At 52.7% G+C, this 21,437-nt stretch overlaps 1 protein-coding gene across 2 annotated transcripts in view; it reads right to left on the bottom strand.

The window, feature by feature from the left end:
• The window catches only part of rock2a (rho-associated, coiled-coil containing protein kinase 2a), a 75,439-nt gene that overhangs the window by 5,757 nt on the left and 48,245 nt on the right, over positions 1-21,437 (bottom strand). For both annotated transcript variants that reach the window (XM_035415171.1, XM_035415179.1), the window contains exons 8-30: positions 17,716-17,807; positions 14,470-14,629; positions 14,166-14,229; positions 13,822-13,833; positions 13,326-13,414; positions 13,132-13,180; positions 12,886-13,021; positions 12,519-12,610; positions 11,708-11,954; positions 11,406-11,512; positions 10,541-10,700; positions 9,375-9,535; positions 8,707-8,891; positions 8,304-8,373; positions 8,009-8,112; positions 7,510-7,696; positions 6,473-6,566; positions 5,953-6,047; positions 4,510-4,701; positions 3,639-3,807; positions 1,581-1,651; positions 674-762; positions 495-573 (exon numbers count right to left, since the gene is read on the bottom strand). In XM_035415171.1, the coding sequence (XP_035271062.1) occupies positions 495-573; positions 674-762; positions 1,581-1,651; positions 3,639-3,807; positions 4,510-4,701; positions 5,953-6,047; positions 6,473-6,566; positions 7,510-7,696; positions 8,009-8,112; positions 8,304-8,373; positions 8,707-8,891; positions 9,375-9,535; positions 10,541-10,700; positions 11,406-11,512; positions 11,708-11,954; positions 12,519-12,610; positions 12,886-13,021; positions 13,132-13,180; positions 13,326-13,414; positions 13,822-13,833; positions 14,166-14,229; positions 14,470-14,629; positions 17,716-17,807 (2,704 nt within the window). The remainder of the gene's footprint in view (positions 1-494; positions 574-673; positions 763-1,580; positions 1,652-3,638; positions 3,808-4,509; positions 4,702-5,952; positions 6,048-6,472; positions 6,567-7,509; positions 7,697-8,008; positions 8,113-8,303; positions 8,374-8,706; positions 8,892-9,374; positions 9,536-10,540; positions 10,701-11,405; positions 11,513-11,707; positions 11,955-12,518; positions 12,611-12,885; positions 13,022-13,131; positions 13,181-13,325; positions 13,415-13,821; positions 13,834-14,165; positions 14,230-14,469; positions 14,630-17,715; positions 17,808-21,437) is intronic.

Raw genomic sequence — 21,437 nt, 5'->3', positions numbered from 1 at the left:
GCTCAGGAGGGTCAGAGCGCTCCGATTGTGGAACGGAACAGAACAAAATGGAACCGAACGGAACACAAAGAAATAGAACAGAACTGAACCACATGGAACAGAATAGAATATTCTGTATCGAAGAGCAGTGGGAAAATTCACTGACCAGAGATATGAGGAGCATTTCACGCATGCACACACACACACACACACGCACGAACACATGTGCAAACACACACGCACACGCGCGTGCACACACACACACACACACACACACACCCCAAACAGACAGCGCTGAAACAGGCCTTATAAGTCTGAGAAGCGCGTTGGATGATGTCATCGAAAGGGAACCCGGCCAGCTGGGAGAGGAGATGGCGCAGAATGTTCCGGGCTCTTCCTGGCTCCCAGTTATCAGAGCGGCCCCGTCGGGCTGGGTCGAACCAGACCAAACAGACCCCCCCGGGACCGCGCGCGCACACACACGCACACACACACACACAGACAGGGCGGCTTACCTGGAAGATGCGCGGGATCTCCTTGGCGTCTGCGCGGTAAACGTCAGTCTGGGTGACTGGCCGCACGTGAAACAGCTTGCTGTGGGGGGGGGGGGGGGCAGAGAGGAACGATTAAACACCAGAAAATAAAGGCAGTGAGACTCACAAAGCAAATGGGGGGGTGGGGGGTAACAACTCACTCGATGTCCAGAACCATGTAGGGGTTGGACTGCTCCTTGTCCTGCTCGCTGTTGTAGAACAGGATCTTCTTACTGCTCACTACCACATACTGCAGGGGGCGACAGAGAGCGGTCGGACACTGGGGCAAACCATCGTGAACAGCAGGGAGAGACCGAATGCAATGGAACAAACCACTACATTCAAGAGGGGGGGACTGGCAGTACAGGCAGACACTGGAACAAACCACTACATACTACAGGGGGTAGACAAAGCACAACACCTATTACAACCCACCCTACAATATAACAACATAACAATTTACAATACAAGAACAACGGACTCCCCAGTCTGCTCTGCCATTGCATAACAGCCCCAGTACAATACTCAGCTGTATAAACAAACTGCATGTACAAATGTAAGTGGTGTGCTTCATTACATTTACATTACAGGCATTTAGCAGACGCTCTTATCCGGAGCGACTTACATTGTATCCAATTATACAGCTGGATACATATTAGAGCAAAGCAGGTTAAGTACCTTGCTCAAGGGTCCAACAGCACTGTCCTAACGGGGAATCGAACCGGCGACCTTTAGGTTACAAGACCAACTCCTTAGCCATTATACTACACTGCCGCCCAACTCTGGATAAGAGTGTCCACTATGGTGAACGGCTCCAATGTCGAACGTCAAACGAGGGAAGACACACCGTAGGGAAACCATATCACACGTTTCCATTAAAGCCTCATTCTGGAATCTACCAACAGTGACATCACCCACAGGAAGCCATGATTACAGCAGGGCTAATCTCTGCCCACGGGCTTTGAGGGCTCCACAAAGCAGATACTCCACGTCTCGTCCAGGGATGTTCGATTTCCCCGTGGACCAGAGCTGGACGTACGGGCTCTTAATCTGTACGGCTTCCTCTACCTTTCTCTCCCAGCCGAATTTCTTGTTGTTGTTCCGCACAGGAAGTGAGAGCCAGCCCTCCAGCCTCGTTTCTGCGGGGGGAGGGGGAGGGGGGGAACAGGAAGTGCGTTACGAAGATCGGACAACAGGGTGGTGGCCATGAAAATGCAAACCCACAATAAACCATAAACCACTGCCTACAACTGACAGACAGTGGGATAAGTACAGTATGTACCCAGTTTACACACACTCACACTCTCTCTCACACACGCACACACACACACACACACACGCACACACGAGCACACACATGCACACACACACACGCACACGCACACATGCACAAACAGCACATTGTGTTGCAAATCTGTATGAAATGTGCTCTATAAATAAAGGCTGATTGATTGATTGATTATGCTTCACAATATCCCACAATTCACTGTGAGGGATATTGAGGTGTTACTTTGGTAGCAGGCTTGAAGTCCCCCATCCTCCCCCCTGCACACACCGTAAAATAAAACACATAAATACATAAACCCACATTATTTTGTCACACATTTCCATCGGACAACATCACTTGTCTTATTGACTAAACGGAACCAACTGAACCTTAAGCTGTTAGGACAGGAGAAACCTGGAAACACAGGCAGCGTTAGAGAGGGCATAGAGAGCCTATCAGAAGAGCTCTCAGGAAATGAAGCCATAATGAGTGCAGAGCAGAATATAGGATTAGTGACGACTAGGGCAGGGTCAGAAGGTCAAAGGTCAAGGAGCCGGAGCGCGCTGCTGCCAAACACCATGCAGGGGTCACCTGCACAGTCAGACCCATCAGTGTCATCGTCACTGAGCGGAAGAGGCGGCCATTCTGGCTCTGGCTCTGGCTCTAGCTCGTCATCATCACTGAGCGGAAGAGGCGGCCATTCCGGCTCTGGCTCCTCCTCCTCAGAGTCGGAGTCGAACAGAGAGCGGGGTGGGAGGGGCCGGGTGTCAATGCGGACGGATTTGGAGGTGCGCTCGTAGGTGAGGGACAGGCACTCCGAGGTGCGCGTGTGAGTGATACGCACTGAGGGACCCCGGGAGAGAGAGAGAGCGAGGGAGGGAGGGAGGGAGGGAGTGAGACGGAGGGAGGGAAAGAAAGAGAGAAACAGAGGAACAGAGACATTCAGCAGGAGAAATGTGCAGAGTCGCAGTGGAAGGGAGGACGTGGTTTAGGAGAGAGAGAGAGAGAGGAGGATAAAAAGGGCCTGTGCTTGAGGTGAGAGATAGGGGTGTGTGTGTGTGTGCGTGCATGTGTGTGTGTATGTATGTGTACGTGTGTGGTGTGTGTGTGTGTGTGTGTGTGTGTGTGTGTATGTATGTATGTGTGTGGTGTGTGCGTGCGTGCGTGTGTGTGTGTGTGTGTGTATGTGGTGTGTGAGTGTGTGTGTGTGTGTGTGTGTGTGTGTGTGTACGTGTGTGGTGTGTGTGTATGTATGTGGTGTGTGTGTGTGTGTGTGTGTGTGTGTGTATGTGGTGTGTATGTGGTGTGTGTGTATGTGGTGTGTGTGTGTATGTGGTGTGTGTATGTGGTGTGTGTGTGTATGTGGTGTGTGTGCGCGTGCGGTGTATGTGTGTGTGTGTGTATATGTGGTGTGTGCGTGCGTGTGTTGTGTATGTGTGTGTGCGTGCGCGCGTGTGTGTGTGTGTGTATGGTGTGTGTGTGTGTGTGGTGTGTGTGTGTGTGGTGTGTGTGTGTGTGTGTGTGTGTGTGTATGTGGTGTGTGTGTGAATATGTATGTGTGCGTGTGCATGCTGTGTGAGTGCGTGTGTGAATGGTGTGTGTGTGTGTGTGTGTGTGTGTGTGGTGTGTGTGTGTGTGTGTGTGGTGTGTGCGTGTGTATGTGGTGTGTGTGTGTGTACGTGTACGTGTGTGGAGTGTGTGTGTCTGTGTGTGTGCGTGTGGTGTGTGTGTGTGAGTGTGTGTGTGTGTATGTGGTGTGTGTGTGTGTGTGTGTGAGTGTGTGTGTGTGCGTGTGTATGGTGTGTGTGTGCGTGTGTGGAGTGTGTGTGTCTGTGTGTGTGCGTGCGACAGGCGGTTACCGGGGAAGGCGTCGTCGGTGTCGGGGTCAGGGCCGCTGCTGACGCTGGCGGAGTCCAGCGAGTGCACGTTGAGAGAGGTGAGCAGGCTGCGCAGCTGCTCGATGTCGCTGTCCTTGCTGTCCAGGGCCATCTGCAGCTCGATGCGCACCTGGCTCTCCTCCGCGATTTGCTGGGAACCAGAGAGGAGGCGGGACTTCAGACTGACAGAATACTTTCCACATATCCAGCAGTGAGCATTCACCAAGAGGAGACACTCTGTCAAAGCTCTCACTCAGTTTGTAACTGTGGTGACACATTGACCCTTTGAAGAGTTTTCTGGAATGTTTTTCCCAAAGATTCTAAATCAGTGTTCTAGAACTCCACTGCTTTCAGTCACCGGCAGCGATTGTGACGTCAGCATTAGAATGTCATTGAACATTTAATTAGAATGTCATTGAACATTTAAGAACATTCTAATCGCATTTGTAATCTTACACCTCAAAGGGTTAATGAACATTCACGTTCCCAGTCTTATCTGACCTATGAGCTTGTGGTATGAGTGGTCCAGGGTACTATGAGGTTCAGGCTGAGTAACTGCAAGGCAGTGGTTGTGTTGGTGCATGGCAGTGGTTGTGTTAGTGCGTGGTTGTGTTGGTGCGTGGTTGTGGTTGCATTAGTGCGATGTTGCGGTTGTGTGAGTGCGTGGTTGTGGTTGTGTTGGTGCGTGGTTGTGGTTGTGTGTGCGATGTTGTGGTTGCGTTAGTGCGTGGTTGTGGTTGTGTTGGTGCGTGGTTGTGGTTGTGTGAGTGCGTGGTTGTGGTTGTGTGAGTGCGTGGTTGTGGTTGTGTTAGTGCAAGGCTGCGGTTGCGTTGGTGGGACAGGGGATACTGACCGCCTGCATGTCGTTGATCTCTCTCTGGTACTTGATGATGGTGCTGTTGAGCTTCTCCTTCTCGGACTTCAGCTCCAGCTGCAGCTTCCTGTTCTCCTTCTCCTTCCTGCGCATGTCCGTGTCGTTGCCACGGCGACTGCCGGCAGGGCGGGGCTCCTTCCTGTTCATGATCTCCGCCAACTTGTTAACAGCCTGTAATACACACACACACACACACGCATGCGCGCACACACACACACACATTACATTACAGGCATTTGTCCGACGCTCTTATCCAGAGCGACGTACAACAAAGCGTATAACCATAACCAGGAATAAGTGTGTTGAAAACCCTAGAGGGAAGTACAGTTCCAAGTGCAGGGAACATCCGCGTAGTTTAACTTGGACCCTGTAGGTCAATCTGATCAACACACGCACGCACGCACGCACGCAGATTCTTTATTGACTGAATCACAAATAATACACGAGTGCAGTGTGGTATCACAGTCAGGGCACTGCTCTTGTTACTTGGGAGTTGCAAGTTCCAATCTCAGGTGAGGAACTGCCACTGCTGCAGCAAAGTCCCTGACCTGAAAATCTAAGCTGCGTACATCCCTCTGCATGTTCTGCTAAGATAACAATAATAATAATAACAACAACACTTCCATATACTTCCCTTATTCTGCCCACTTCAGCTCAAACACACTCTGCTAATGACATCACTTGATTTTACCCATAATCCCGAATGGCCATAACAGAGCTGGGTTAGCGCACAGCTAAGTCTGTAAGCCTGTGGGATGAAGGCAGTCCCCCTGTAACTCACACTGATAATCTGCACAAAGCTCCACAATGACCAACCACTTACATTATTATTATTATTATTACTACTGCAACTACTACTATTATCCATCCCATTACTGTACAAATCAGATCACTTTTTATGAGTAAACGATATGCCCAATTAACATGAGTTCAGAAAGATTTAAAGCCACAGTTTAATGAATGATAACATGCTACTTGGTGATATTTCCACAGTGGCAGTGGCTACACTTCATCTGCTGATCTTTTGGGTTGTGTGACAGGATCTCGGCTTGCATTTCTCAAGCCTGACGGGGGGAAGAACCGGCAGAGGCTGATCCAGCAGGGAGGGAGCGAGAAAGAAAACAACCAGAAGAGGGCGATACTGAGCCGGAGACAACGACCCAACCGCCGGGAGCAGAGAAGGGAGAGGGAGAATGAGAGGGAGAGGGAGGGAGAGAAAGAGAGACGGATAAAGAGGGTGGGGAGAGGGAAAGAACAAAAGTCAGAGAGAGAAAGACAGGAAGAGAGAGAAGGGGGGGAAGAGAAAGAGATAGAAGGACGGGGGTAAGAGAGAAAGATGGAGACAGAGAGATAGAAACACAAGGGGAGAGGAGACAGAGAGAGAGAGAGAAGGATGAGGGAGAGAGAGAGAGGTGGTCTGACCTGGGTCTTGAGCGTTCTCTCGTTCTGAAGCTGCTTCTCGAAGGCCATCTTCACCTGGCTTATCTGCTGCTCCTCCTCCTTCGCCTTCTGCAGCTCTGTGGGGCGGGGGGAAGGGGCGGGGTTTACACAGGAAGTGCGTGCACGAGCAGCGGAAACGAGCTCGGGAAGAACCACACCACTTAAAAGGGGAAAGTCGAGAGCTCACTAGACATTTCGCTACAGATCCCTTTTGAGTTGACTCTGCCCTGACTTCTGAAGCATTATGGGATCACTTTTAGCTTTGAATACAGGGTTTTGTCTCCTCCCCTATGAAGCACCTGGTAAATCACTCAGTCTAATAGCATCTGATAAATGGATAAATGAAAATGAAAATTGCAGACTTGGTCTTCTTAGTGTCGCTGGCTGGCAATTGTCAGACTTATGATACGATCTGCATTTTCCCTCTCTTCTATAACCGAATCACTTCCCAACAGGAAGTGGCCAGCACAGAGACTCTCATAAACAGGAAGTGGTTACTTACGCTCATGCGCTTCCTTCAGCTTGTTGTTGAGCTCCTCCTTCTCATTGGCCAGGTTGGCGACGTCGCTGGTGAGGGTGCGGTTTGCCTCCTCCAGCTGCAGGGGGCGATAGAGGGTTAAATTCGGCTCTGCCGCAGGTCAAAGCTAACAGTCACATTCCCAGCCCTCTCACTGATGCCCCTAGTGGCTTGTGGCTGAGTCGCGCTCTTTTTTCATGTTTTTTTTGTTTGTGTTTTTTGTTTTTTTTCTGTGCAGGATTTAGGGCACCTGTGGGGTAACCCTTATAAGGAGCCCCATGATGCTAAGAGTGAGTTCACTCCATGGCAACCATCAGGGCTCCAAGCTGCCCATGGCACTATTTTTCCTTTTAGTTAATATAATACTTTCTTTTGTTAATGAATTCCTTGTTTTTATAAATACCTGGTTTTTCTTGTGAATCACCAAGTGCAGACTGTAACTCAAGCCTGTTTCAGCCAGGGCTTTTGGCCAATGTTAAGACACGTTCCAAATTTCGGAAAACAAATCCTCTCTCAATCCTCAAATTTGTGGAGGATAAGTCAGAGTTTAACTGTGCTGATTATGCCCTTAATCGGTCCTTCTAAGGCCGAGATAAAAATTCCAAGCCAGCTAATAATATAATCCTCTTCTCCCCAAGAATTCTTCAAGCCCGGGGCTGCCCAACCCTGTTCCTTGGAGATCCATCGTCCGTGTGGGTTTTTACTCCAACCCTAACAAAGAGCACCTCATTCATCAGCTAACAACGTCGCTCTGGATAAGAGCGTCTGCTAAATGCCTGTAATGTAATGTAAAAACATGCTCAGACAACATTAGCATAGCCGCTGTGCTGTTAGCATTGAGTGTAAGCAGGGTTGGGCAGCCCTAGTCTAGCCTGACTCCATACAACCGATGGTTTCTTCCTCCAATCTCGCCAACCCAATCCAAATCTCTCGTCCAACTCACCCACCACCCCCCACCACAAATGGTACCTTTCACCCTCTGAACCAATGGGAGCATGCTATCCCCCCCCCCCTCGTCTCACCGAGCTGATGGTGGCGTCCTTCTCCCCCAGCTCCTGCTTGTGCCGGGCCATCATCTCCTTGATCTCCAGCTCCTTCATGATCTTCTCCTTTTCCAGGTCGGAGTACTGCTCCTCCGCGATGGAGCGGGCCAGCTGCTCCGAGTCCGCCTTGGTCAGCGTGATCTCCAGCTGCGCCGCCAGCGAGTCCCTGCAGGGGGAGCCAGAGTCACGGCCGCCGTTTACGCCACGCGGCCAAAATCTACGCCTGCTTCGGCACACCACAGCGCGGTGTCCAGTCCATCGCAGTGGACCGTACGGCTGACTGCGAGCGCAGTTAAAATTAGCGCAGTGTGAAACGCACTCCGGTAAAGGCATGCGGTGGTGCACAGCACCTCCTCCTGCACCTCCTGCAGTTCATCGTTAAGCTCACTACAGCTGTGCTCCTCCGCACTCACCTCTCCTCCTGCACCTCCTGCAGTTCATCGTTAAGCTCACTACAGCTGTGCTCCTCCACACTCACCTCTCCTCCTGCAGCTCCTGCAGGTTCTGCTGCATGTCTTTGTACAGCTTGTTCTTCTCCTCACACTCCTCCTTCAGCTCCCGCACCTGCGTCTTATACAGCGTCTGCAAGAACACACACACACACACACAGTCAGCGCTCATATCTCACACACACACACGCACACACACACGCCCGCACCATCAGTGCCCATACATCCCCCTACATCACACACCTCTATGGAGATGCCCTTTTAAGAGCAGCTTATTGTGCAAATTCAACAGGAAAACGCAAGAGCAGGCCGCGCTGATCTTACCGAGAAATACTGCTCTGCCTCCAGCTGATCCTGAAGTTCCTTCATCTGTCCATCAGCATCCTGCCTCTCCCTGCAGATGCGCAAACACACACGCACACACACCGATTAGGCATGTGGAGAAGGACACACAGCCTCTACCTGACAGTAAAGGACACACATGATACATCCTTAATTCAGCCCCTCCTGAACCCATGCTGGGAGACCACGCCCCCTCAAGCGCCGCAATGGTCCCTTCCTTGACTCCGCCCCTTGGTGTACAGGCCCCTCCCCATTCCCTGACTCCTCCCCTCAGTGTATAGGCCCCTCCCCCTTCCATGATGACTCCTCTCAGTGTATAGGCCCCTCCCCCTTCCATGACTCCTCCTCTCTGTGCACAGGCCCCTCCCCTTCCCCACCCACTCACTTCCTGAGCTCCTGGTTCTGCTTCTCCAGGCTGTGCCGGATGTCCAGCAGGTGGTTGACCTCCTGCTTGAGCTGCTTCTCGGACATGCGCAGCGCGTTGAGCTGCTGGCACTGAGCCTTCAGGTCGTTCTGCGTCAGGCTGCGCTTCTGCGTCTCCTGCTCGATCCTCAGAGTCAGGTTCTTCACCTGGGGGGGGGGGAGGAGGGGGGCACAGCCACGGGGGGCACAGGTGAGGAGAGAGGCACCACAGGGAGAGGAATGGGGGAAGAGAGAGGGAGAGGGACAGAGAGGGACAGAGGAAGACAGAGGTAAAACAGGGGGAAGGGTGTAACTGAACACACAGTGAACACAGGGCTTAACACTGACCAGCACACCAGTATAGGAACGGACCAACAGAAATGAAAGGCTGTCAGAACAGACTGAAGGGGAAGGAGGAATCAAATGGACAGATAAAAATGGACAAACACAAAAAGAGAAAAACACAGCTACTGAGAGGTGGACAGTACAGCTGCCCTTACTGACACACACTGATAAGCACACACCCCACCCCACCCCACACACACACACGCATACACACACACACACACACGCACCTCCTCCCCCCCCCACACACGCACACACACACACACACGCACATATATGCACACACACGCACACACACACACACACCTCCTCTGTGAGTTTCTCCTTATGTCTGCGCAGCTCCTCCAGCTTCTGCTGGGACTGCTTGTAGTCGCAGTCCAGCATGGAGCTCTGCTTCTCCAGCTCCAGCATCTTGTTCTCCACCTGCAGCTTCAGGGCGCGCTCCTCCTGCAGCTTCTGCTCCATCTCTGTGGGGGGGGGGGGGGGGGGGGGTGGGAGAGGGAGGGGGGAGAGTCAGTGAGAGAGCCAGAGCAAGAGAGAAAGAGCGAGCCCACAAGTGAGAGAAAGAGAGAAAAAAACAGGACAGAGACAGAGAGAAAACAAGAGAAAGAGGAAAAAATAGTGAGGGGGGGGAGAGAGGGAGGGGGAAAGTACAGAAATGAGACGGGAGAGAGAATAAGAGTAAGAGAAGGGAGGACAGAAAGAGGGAGGTGTACATAGAGAAGACAGAGAGAGGGAGAAGAAGCAGGAGACGAGATGGATGTTCTAGCCCTGTGTGTTAGCATAAGCAGCACAGTGTGACACAGGCTGCACAGGCTGCACACTGCCTCTGTCAGCTGTGTCAGCTGTGCCTCTGAAGCACAGGGGTGCGCAGCGCTGGTACTCTTCAGCCACTGGCTCAGCTGCTTTTCATCATTACCCCGCACTTAATTAACCAATCAGAGCGGTTTATTAGGCAGCTAACTCACTTCCCCTTGGTTACGAGGGTCTGGACGGGGCGCTGGCTGTATTTAAGGCGAGAACAGAAAACCAGCCGAGCCCGTGGCTCTCCAGAACCGGGGCTGCTGACCTCAGCTCTAACAGCCTCATTCCAGCACATGACAGAGTGCAACAGGAAGAACAGGCCCTAAACTCGGTATTTACTGCTGCTGTACCCCCCTAACCGCCCCCCCCCCTCATAACCCCCCCTAAGCCCCCCTCAACCCCCCTAACCCCCCTAACCCTAACCCTAACCCTAAACTCGGTATTTACTGCTGCTGTACCCCCCTAACCCCCCCCCCAATCCCCCTAACCCTCCTAACCCCCAACCCCCCTAACCCCCCTAATCCCCAACCCCCAACCACCCTAACCCCGCCCCCCCACCCCCACCCCCACCCTCCACCCCGCCCCGGCGGCTCCAGCACCCCGCCACGCTCCTCCGGTTTCTGAGAAGCCCTTCCTGCCCCCCCCCCCCCCCCCCCCCCCCCCCTCACCCTTCATGGCCTCTGACTTGGCGCCCTCGATGGACTCGTAGATCTTGTTCTTGTCGGCGAGGCGGGCCCTGGTGGCCTTGTGGGCCACCTCCTCCTGCTCCAGCCCCTGCTGCAGCACCTTCAGCTTGTACGTCATGTCGATCTCCTTGTTGCTCTTCTCCTATTGGCCGGAATAAGGATCACAGAGAAAAAAGGGGGGGAGGGAGGGAGGGGCGGGGTCAGGGGAGGTCAGCAACACCAGCAGAATTAGGTGGACAACACAACGATTACACAATATGACTGGAAAATGATATAAATGATTTACTGTCTACAATGAGAAAGCCCATTCTAAATTACCTTACCATAACATCACTTTTAAAATATTGATCGTAATCTCACTTCCCCCAGCAACAGAGGGAATACTGTTATTTTTTCACAACTGCAAACTGTCAATAAGATATGTGAGGACTGAGAGTTTGTGGTCCTGCAGGACAGTGTCAAACTCTATAAAAATGTGCACATTAGACTCACTGAGTAACTTCTGTAGCTTGCAGTATAAAAAATAAGCTTTTCCATGTACTGGCGTGGAGTACACCTCCATCAAACTGGTAACCTGTCAGATGGATTACCTACCCACCCAACTTGGCACTGGCTCTGCTCACTGGCTAAAACTTTATGAATGAGCTCTTGTAAGTCGCTATGGATACAAACACCTGCTACATGCCTCAGTGTAAAAGGTAAACGTGAACAGCCTTGCCATAGAGCTTCATGGGGCACTGAGAACTGAGGCATTGAGCTTTAACTGGGTTAGTTTCATAGCTTCCACAGAGCTTCATAGGGGCATTCAGGAGTGAGTTAGTGAGCTTTAAACAGGGCAGTTTCATACCTTCTCCAGGTCAGTCAGCTTCTCCTGCAGCTGCCTCTTCTCCGCCTCCCCCTTGGACAGCGAGGCCTTGGCCTGCTTCAGCTCCTCCTCCAGGCCCGTGATACGCCCTGTGGAGAGAGGGGTGGAGGCGTGGTCACACATAGGAAGGGGAGGGGTCAACAGGGGGCGTAGCTACACACAAACATGGGTTCACTCAGTTTAACTGCCTAGATATTTCCCTCCCTCAACCCCCTCAGCTGTACAGAAGGAACGCCGTGGTGCAAAATGATCAGGGAAAGGCCGCGGCGTGGAGGAGAGCGCACCCTGCTGGTCGGAGATGGTCTCGGAGCCCTGGCTGCGGTCCCTCTTCTCGGACTCGAGCGCGGACTGCAGGCTGATGAAGTCCTTCTCCAGCTTGAGCTTCCCGTTCTCCAGCGCCAGGCACTTGTCCTGCAGCTCCCGCACGCTCCCCTCCAGCTGCTGCACCTGCTTCGTCATCTCCGTCTGAGTCTTCCTCAGCCGCGCCGCCGCGTCCGTCTCCGCCCGCAGGAGCGCGTTCGCCTCGTCCAGCTGGACACGCGCGTGCGCGGACACGGGGGAGGAAACGAAGATGCGTCGCACGTTAGCACGTTAGCGCTCGCATTAACACATCAGTAAAGACACCTGGAAAGGCTAGAGGATGCATACTAGAGAACCTGAGAGAGAGAGAGACAGACATGTGGAGGTGTGGCAGAGAGAGAGAAAGAGAGAGAAACATGCAGAGATGTGGCAGAGAGAGAGAGAGACAGAGTGAGAGATAGATAGATGTGGAAGTGTAGCAGAGAGAGAGAGACACATGCAGAGGTGTGGAAGAGAGAGAGATAGATAGATGTGGAGGTGTGGCGGAGAGAGAGAGCAAGAGAGAGAAACATGCGGAGATGTGGCAGAGAGAGAGACATGTGGGAGTGTGGCAGAGAAAGAGAGAGAGAGAGAGAGAGAGATAGACAGACAGATGTGTTGCTGTGGCAGAAAGAGAGATGTGGAAGTGTGGCAGAGAGAAAGAGACATGCAGAGGTGTGGAAGAGAGAAAGAGAGAGATAGATGTGTTGCTGTGGCAGAGAAAGAGAGAGAGAGAGGTGGAAGTGAGGCACGCACCTGTCTCTGCAGATGGATGTTCTTCTCGTTGGAAATGTGAGAGTTCTGGTTCCTCTTCTTCATGTCCTCCAGCTGGTCCCGCAGACTGTTCACTGTAACACACAGCAGACGCTGCTCAAGCCGTGAGTAAGCCGTGTGTAAAGTGAGAGTAACCCGTGTAATATCTGAGTAGGCCGTGTGTAAAGTGTGAGTAAGCTGTGTGTAAAGTGTGAGTAACCCGTGTAAAGTCTGAGTAGGCCGTGTGTAAAGTGAGAGTAAGCAGTGTGAGTAAGCCGTGTGTAAAGTGTGAGTAACCCGTGTGTAAAGTGTGAGTAAGCCGTGTGTAAAGTGTGAGTAAGCAGTGAGTAATCCGTGTGTAGGGCCTCACCCTCGTTCTCCAGGCAGCGCTTCTTGTCGGCCTCGCTCTCGGCCTTCCTGTGGCTCTCCACGCTCTTGTGCTGCAGCAGGGCCTTCTCCCGCTCCAGCTGCCTCAGCGTCGATTCTAGAGTCTTCCGCCCGCTCACCTGGAGACACACACACGCACACACACGTCTCACACTCGCACGAGAGCACAATCACGAGCAGACGCGCACAGAGGCGGAGTCTCAGTGGGTCAGACCACGCCCATCCTCACCTCCTCATCCAGTTCTTTGGAGATTTTCTCCAGGCGACTGCTGGCAGTCCTGTAGGGTAAAATTAACAGAAAAATCCCCATGAAAATGAACCTGCTTGTAGTTCTGCTCCACTTTGCCAGTGTCGTACTTGTATTTCTGCTTTAATTCATCTTTATTGTACCTGTAGTTTTGCTCTAATTCATCTTTATTGTACCTGTATTTGTTCTCTACTTCATCTTTGGCTTGCATCTCAGCACTGAGCTTCTCTTCCAGCTGTTTCAGCTTCTTCTTCAGTTGATCAGACTGAGGGGGGGGGGGGGGCAGGGAGGAGAAGGGATTAAAACTGAGACCATTTCCAAAGGTTGTCAAACATTTCAGTCTGTTCATGCTTCTCTGTCTGCTCAATTTACAAGCATATTAAATGACTGACCAATCAGAGCTTCTGAAACATGAAGCTTCACAAAAAAACATTTTTTAAAAGAGCAATAAAAAAAACCCTTCAGCTTATATGGCAATCGTGCATTTCTTAAGGTGGTAATCAGTGAGAGCGTAGACACTGCCCTTTCACAACTGAGCTCATAACTATTCAGTTCCTCCTTAATCTCCACTGGTTCTGGTTCTGGTTCCTGCTCCACACATTCGCCACACGCACGTTAAACGGGTGAACCACACAGACTGAGCAGGGAGAGGTGGCGGTGGGCAACACTCACCGCTACTCTGTCCTGGAGGAGACAAGAAAGACAGGATAACAGAGTTAGCCTCATTAAATCAGCCTCATTAAATCAGTCTCATTACAGTCACACAGTGGTCAGGATGTTCCTGTCACAGACCAGGAAACAAGCTCCTCACATCTTTATATGGCGGCTAAGAACTTTCCAGATTAAATTCTGTTTTAATCACATTTATGTGATCTACTTACAAGCAACAAAGCCTAGGATTTTGTATGCTGATTCACACAAGTAGGCATGCAAACACACACTCTCTCTCTCTCACACACACACACACACGCTCCCACAACACACACACACACACACACACACACACACACACTCACCTCTCCTTTGGCTGAGGCCCGACGCTCATTCTCCTCCACGGTGGGGTTAGAGCCAGTTAACAACCTGAGACAGAAAGAGAGAAAGAAGAGAGAAGAGAAAGAGACGGAGAAGGATTTTACACATTTCGGCCATAAGCTCTCCTCTAACGTCATCATTTCTGCTTCTGAAGAGGAGACCAGGATCTCCCTTCTCTGACACAGGCACACACACACGCACACATGCATGCGGCACACTCACGCACGCACGCACACACGCACACACGCACACACACATTCACACGCGCGCACACACACACACACTTACTGGTCCTCCTTGAAGTAGGTGAATCCCACGAAGGGCAGTTGGTTTCCTACGAAGGCCTTGGGCGGAGGGAAGGTCTCCACATCGCCTTTCACCTCCTCTATCTCATCAAAGTTACTGGTGTCAATGTCACTGCTCAACTCCGGCACTACTGGAGCTACAGCTGCGGGGGGGGGGGGGGGGGGGGGGGGCTACAGCGCAGGGGGGGGTGAGGGAGAGGGAGAGATGGGATGGAGGATGGGGGAGAGGGGGAAAGAGAGAGAGGGAGGGAGAGAGAGAGGGAAGGGGGTACAGAGGGAAAAATGGAGGGAGGGGGGAGAGGGGAAGGGAGGGGAGGATGGAGGGAAGGGGGGAGAGAGGGAGAGTGAGAGAGACAGGGAGAGTGGGAGAGAACAGGGAGTGAGGAAAAAAAGGGGGAAGGAAGAGGGATAGAGGGAGAAAGAGGCAGAAGTGGTAGGAGGAAGAAAGGAAAATACAGCGGGAGAAAGGGGAGAGAAAGGAAGAGAGCGGGATAAGAGTGAAACAGAAAGAGTGAGAATGAAAGGGAAGGAGTGGAGAGAGTGTGAGGGATAAAGGGATGAAGAGAAGAGAGGCAAGGAAGACGAGGAGCAAGAAAGGAGAGAGAGGAAGAGAGCGGGATGAGAGTGAAACAGAAAGAGTGAGAATGAAAGGGAAGGAGTGGAGAGAAAGAGTGTGTGAGGGATAAAGGGATGAAGAGAAGAGAGGCAAGGAAGACGAGGAGCAAGAAAGGAGAGAGAGGAAGAGAGGGAGAGGGGGAGGACGGAAGGAATCATAAACAGAGTTACAAAAAACAGTAAATATGAATAATGCCATTCCCAACATTCCTTCAACACCAAACACTGAAATCCCTAAAATAGGCATCTTTAAGGACGGTGACCCCACTGAACCACCACCCCCCTCACCCCGAGGGTGTTTGGCAGGTCCGCACCCCCGATACGAGCACCCAAACACACGGGCCGTGCTCGGACAAGAGCGTGCGCGACACACACTTTCAGGTTCAGGGGTCTGTCTTCAGGGAGAGACACGCTAAACGCAGAGTGAGAGAAAAAGGAGGGAAGGAAAGAGAGAGCGTGTGACGTAGCAAAAGAACGACTGACAGAGAGCAAGAGAGAACAGGAGAGACGAAAAGAAAAGGCGAGAGACAGAGGACGAGAGGAGAGAGCGGTGGGAAGCCAGCCGCAAGCCAGATGTGGGGGGTTACGCGGAGACAGATGTGGAGACGGGTATCCCAGCATGCCGTGGGTGAGAGGAGAGGGGTAACGACAGGCAGCTGTTCCTGCAGCGAAGGCACGACGTGAGACAGAGCGAACCCCTCAATCTTCCCCCCTCCCCCCGAGGCGGTGTGGGGGGAGGGGGGGCCCTGTCATTACTGCTGAGCTCACCGCACGACAGACAACCCCCCCCAGCAAAGGGGCCCATCCAGCGCTCCCCAAACGACGCTCCCAAAACGTTCCCGAAACGCTTGCTGCATTCCCCGAGCTGGCGATCAGCTTATGCAGCCAACCAGGATATTTCAGGGGTGGGCTGTGCACAGAGGAGCGCAAACACCGAGCACTCTACTCCCCGCCCCCCCCACCCCAAAAAAAAACCCATCTGGCGCTTCAGCCATCGGAACACACAGAGAGGTACACGGAACACAGGCAGAACACTGGCGGAACACTAACAGAACAATCGCAGAACACTTGGTGGAACATCCGCAGAACAATCGCAGAACACTCGGTGGAACATCCGCAGAACAATCGCAGAACAATCGCAGAAAACTTGGTGGAACATCCGCAGAACACTAACAGAACAATCGCAGAACACTTGGTGGAACATCTGCAGAATAATCGCAGAACACTTGGTGGAACATCGCCGTCTGACTGGAGCGCACAGCCAGAGCCGTAGTGAGGAGTTATGAGCCGCTCGTAATCAGACACACACGACTCTCCAGCGCGGAAAGGTGGGTTTCTAACAGGAGCGATTAAACACTACAGAGCAGGGCTCAAAACAGCACTGCACGCTAACACCAAACGCACTAACACTACTGCAAACGCACTAACAGAGCACCAAATGCACTAACACTACTGCAAACGCACTAACAGAGCACCAAATGCACTAACACTACTGCAAACGCACTATCAGAGCACCAAATGCACTAACACTACTGCAAACGCACTATCAGAGCACCAAATGCACTAACACTACTGCAAACGCACTATCAGAGCACCAAACACGCTAACAGAGCACCAAATGCACTAACACTAGAGCAAACTCACTCGACGCAGGTCTGTTCAGCAGCGGATAAACAGGGTTGCGGGACTGCTACAGCGGTACGTCTGCAGCACTACACCCCAGAGCGCAGCAGCACAGGGCAGTTAGCAGAAGCAGATGTTGAGCGGTACAGACACAACAGAAGGCTACTGAAGCGTACTGAGACATGGCAGTGGCATATCGTCGCAAAGCTATAGTGTACCGATGTATACCAGAGGTGTACTAAGACGGAGGAGCACTGTACAAGATAGATGAGCGCTATATAAGGTATAGCAGCGGTATAGAGAGGAGAACACCGTAGCGAAGGTAGAGCAGAAGTATTCTGAGATAGGCGAGTGCAGTATGAGGTATAGCAGCGGTATAGAGAGGAGAACACCGTAGGGAAGGTAGAGCAGAAGTATTCTGAGCAGCGGTGTAGAGAGGAGAACACTGTAGTGAAGGTAGAGCAGAAGTGTTCTCAGATAGATGAGTGCTATATAAGGTATAGCAGCGGTATAGAGAGGAGAACACTGTAGGGAAGGTAGAGCAGAAGTGTTCTGAGCAGCGGTGTAGAGAGGAGAACACTGTAGTGAAGGTAGAGCAGAAGTGTTCTGAGATAGATGAGCACTATATAAGGTATAGCAGCGGTATAGAGAGGAGAACACTGTAGGGAAGGTAGAGCAGAAGTGTTCTGAGCAGCGGTGTAGAGAGGAGAACACTGTAGGGAAGGTAGAGCAGAAGTGTTCTGAGATAGATGAGCACTATATAAGGTATAGCAGCGGTATAGAGAGGAGAACACTGTAGGGAAGGTAGAGCAGAAGTGTTCTGAGCAGCGGTGTAGAGAGGAGAACACTGTAGCAAAGGTAGAGCAGAAGTATTATGAGATAGGCGAGTGCAATATAAGGTATAGCAGCGGTATAGAGAGGAGAACACTGTAGGGAGGTAGAGCAGAAGTGTTCTGAGCAGCGGTGTAGGTGCAGGACGCAGGAGACTTACTCTCGCGGATGGTGTCGAAGGTCCACTGGTCGTTCTTGAAGAAGGGGTGGCGCTTGACCTCCTCCACGCCATTGCGCCCCAGCCGCACATCCCTGTGAGGGGGGAGAGGGGGTTAGAGTCGGGTCGCCCGAAACAGCACCTCCCCCACCCCCCCGTTACCCTCTCCTCCAAACTTCTGACCACTCTTCTCGCTGACCGACTGGACAAATATCGGAGCACAACCAACACGCTACTCACTGACTAACTACTGGTCCGCAAGAAAAAAATCACTGACCGACTGTACTGTAGTCTGCAATATTCAAGCTACTACTGACCAAAACAGACTGCAACCAACATGCGACTGCTCTCTTACTGACCCACACTGACCACAGCCTGCACACGACCGGGACCCCAAAGAAGGAGAACGCCCTCGTCCCCCCTCACCCGAAACTGCCCCAGAGTTCACCTGCGGAACGGGACGGAACTCACCAGAACCGGCAGCCCAAGAGCGCGACTGTTCTCGCGCGACCCGAAAGGTACCGCTGACCCCTCAAGCCCGGCCGACCGGGACCCGAAAAACCCCGCCCCCCTTCCCCTCCCCCACCAAGGCGGGGCCCGCCCCTGTAACCACGGCGAGCAAAGTGGAGCGAACAGAGCGCGGGGAGCAGCACGGAGACGAGGAGCTCTTGAAGCTCTGGAGACACACCCGGGAGAACGGGAGCGAGGAGAAGTGGAGCCCCTCTCCCTCTCCCTCTCTCTCTCTCTTCCCCTCTCTCTCTCTCTCTCTCTCTCTCTCTCCTGGAGAAAAACAAGACCGTAGCACAGCTGGGACTATCGAGCAGCGCCTCCCCCCCCATCGCCAGCCCGCCCCCCTCCCCCCCACCCCAAACCCCCACCCCTCCGACGAAGGGGCAGCTGGCGTCACGGTGGAGTTTGGGGAGGGGTGCCACGTGTGGAGAGGAGGGAACAGCTACAGCTCAGAGAGAGAGAGAGAGAGAGAGAGAGAGAGAGAGAGAGAGAGAGAGAGAGAGAGAGAGAGAGAGAGAGAGAGAGAGAGGGGCCAGAGAGACGCAGTAACCCAAGTCAGCGTGATGCTACAGCTAAAGGCTAATGCCACAGTAACCTAGACCAGCATGGTACTGTAGCTAAAGGCTAATGCCACAGTAACCTAGAACAGCATGGTACTATAGCTACAGCTAAAGGCTAACGACAGAGTAACCCAGAGCACTAAGCTGCTATAGTTAAAGGCTAAACGCTACGGACACAGTAACACAGTGCACCATGGTACAACAGCTATGGCGAGTGCGAGCGAGCGTGCGGCCAGTGTGTGTGTGAGTGTGTATGTGTGTGGTGTCTGTGGCGTATGTGTGAGAGCTCTGTGTGCATGTGCATGCGCGTGTGTGTGCGAGCTGTGTGTGTGTGTGTGAGTGTGTGTGTGTGGCTGGCCTCTGAAGTAGGGGAAAGGGAATCTGTTTCACATTAATCTCCACAGCGCTGAGGGCTTTAGTGTAAACAGGAAGTGAAACCCACCAGGGCCAAAACTCCGCCACCCCGCACCTTTCACCTTTCTATCTCTCCCACTTTCCCTATCCCTCCATCCCTCCATCTCTCAGCTGGTCACTTCATCTCTTCGCCCATCCGCTCTGTGTTTTCTCTGCCTCCCAATTTCACGCCCTTCCAGTCTCTGTGCCGAAGGGAACTCTCTCATAACAGCATTTCCCCCTCAGGACAGGGGAAGGCCCTGACACAGGCCACAGCTGTGAGATAACACAGGCTCAGTGGCGCCCTCTATCTGTCCTCGCTGTCAGCACCAGCACCTGAGGGGCCTGGGAAGTGATGTCATAAAGGGGAGTGGTCAGTGCTCCAGGCTGTTATTTTGGGCTAAGGGGGTAAGGAATGGACCGAAGTTTACCAGACTGGACCGGATCACTGGCTCTGTGGAAACACTGGGGCATCAGCAGTGTATGCTGACAGATGAGTCACATCCTTAAGGTCCAGCCAACTGCTCGGTGTCTGAGATTTACTGTCAGTGTTCATTTTATTCCCTCGTATAGATATATGCACACGCACACACACGCACACAAGAAAAGTGAGCAATTTCAGCAAAGAAGGATATGCTTTTCGTGTATATGTATGAGAGTCTGTGTATATGCATGTGTGCGTGTGTGTGCGCCTGTGTGTGTTTCAAGCCTAAAAATGCATGTTTCTGAGCAAGTATGGTATGCGTCTGTGTCTCCATGCTCAAGACTTCAAAACTGAAAAACAACCTTGTACTCTCTAGGGTAAGGCAGTTAAAGCACAGATCCTGGCAAAAGAATGTGTGTGTGTGTGTGTGTGTGTGTGTGTGTCCACACATGTTCCCGAAGCGTTAGGGTTGTAAATAACAAATGAAGGCCCCCAAACTCATTTCAGAAGTGAAGGATTAGGCAGTGAAAGAGAGAGCCCTACTCCACACACACACATAATTCACACGAGACTGGCCTCTGCTCCGCTCCTTAGCAGCACTGGGGGTTTATGGGGACAGCACACACAGCAGGGTGCTGTACACACTGCAGGTAACCGGGGGTTTATGGGGACAGCACACACAGCAGGGTGCTGTACACACCGCAGGTAACCGGGGGTTTATGGGGACAGCACACACAGCAGGGTGCTGTACACACTGCAGGTAACCGGGGGTTTATGGGGACAGCACACACAGCAGGGTGCTGTACACACCGCAGGTAACCGGGGGTTTATGGGGACAGCACACACAGCAGGGTGCTGTACACACCGCAGGTAACCGGGGGTTTATGGGGACAGCACACACAGCAGGGTGCTGTACACACTGGGGGTTTATGGGGACAGCACACACAGCAGGGCGCTGTACACACCGGGGGTTTATGGGGACAGCACACACAGCAGGGCGCTGTACACACCGGGGGTTTATGGGGACAGTACACACAGCAGGGCGCTGTACACACTGGGGGTTTATGGGGACAGCCACACAGCAGGGCGCTGTACACACTGGGGGTTTATGGGGACAGCACACACAGCAGGGCGCTGTACACACCGTAGATAACCGAGGGTTTATGGGGACCGCACACACAGCAGGGTGCTGTACACACCGCAGGTAAAGGGGGATTTATGGGGACAGCACACACAGCAGGGCGCTGTACATACTGGGGGTTTATGAGGACCGCACACAGCAGGGTGCTGTACACACTGCAGGTAACCGGGGGTTTATGGGGACAGCACACACAGCAGGGCACTGTACACACTGGGGGTTTATGGGGACAGCACACAGCAGGGTGCTGTACACACCGTAGATAACCGAGGGTTTATGGGGACAGCACACACAGCAGGGCGCTGTACACACTGGGGGTTTATGGGGACCGCACACACAGCAGGGCGCTGTACACACTGGGGGTTTATGGGGACAGCACACACAGCAGGGCGCTGTACACACCGGGGGTTTATGGGGACCGCACACACAGCAGGGCGCTGTACACACTGGGGGTTTATGGGGACAGCACACACAGCAGGGCGCTGTACACACCGCAGGTAAAGGGGGGTTTATGGGGACAGCACACACAGCAGGGCGCTGTACACACTGGGGGTTTATGAGGACCGCACACAGCAGGGTGCTGTACACACTGCAGGTAACCGGGGGTTTATGGGGACAGCACACACAGCTGGGCACTGTACACACTGGGGGTTTATGGGGACAGCACACAGCAGGGTGCTGTACACACCGTAGATAACCG

Source organism: Anguilla anguilla, chromosome 1, assembly GCF_013347855.1.
Source record: "Anguilla anguilla isolate fAngAng1 chromosome 1, fAngAng1.pri, whole genome shotgun sequence".
NCBI classification, from domain to species: domain Eukaryota; kingdom Metazoa; phylum Chordata; class Actinopteri; order Anguilliformes; family Anguillidae; genus Anguilla; species Anguilla anguilla.
The sequence above is the reverse complement of the archived record's forward strand: the minus strand, read 5'-3'. Positions and strand labels throughout refer to the sequence as shown.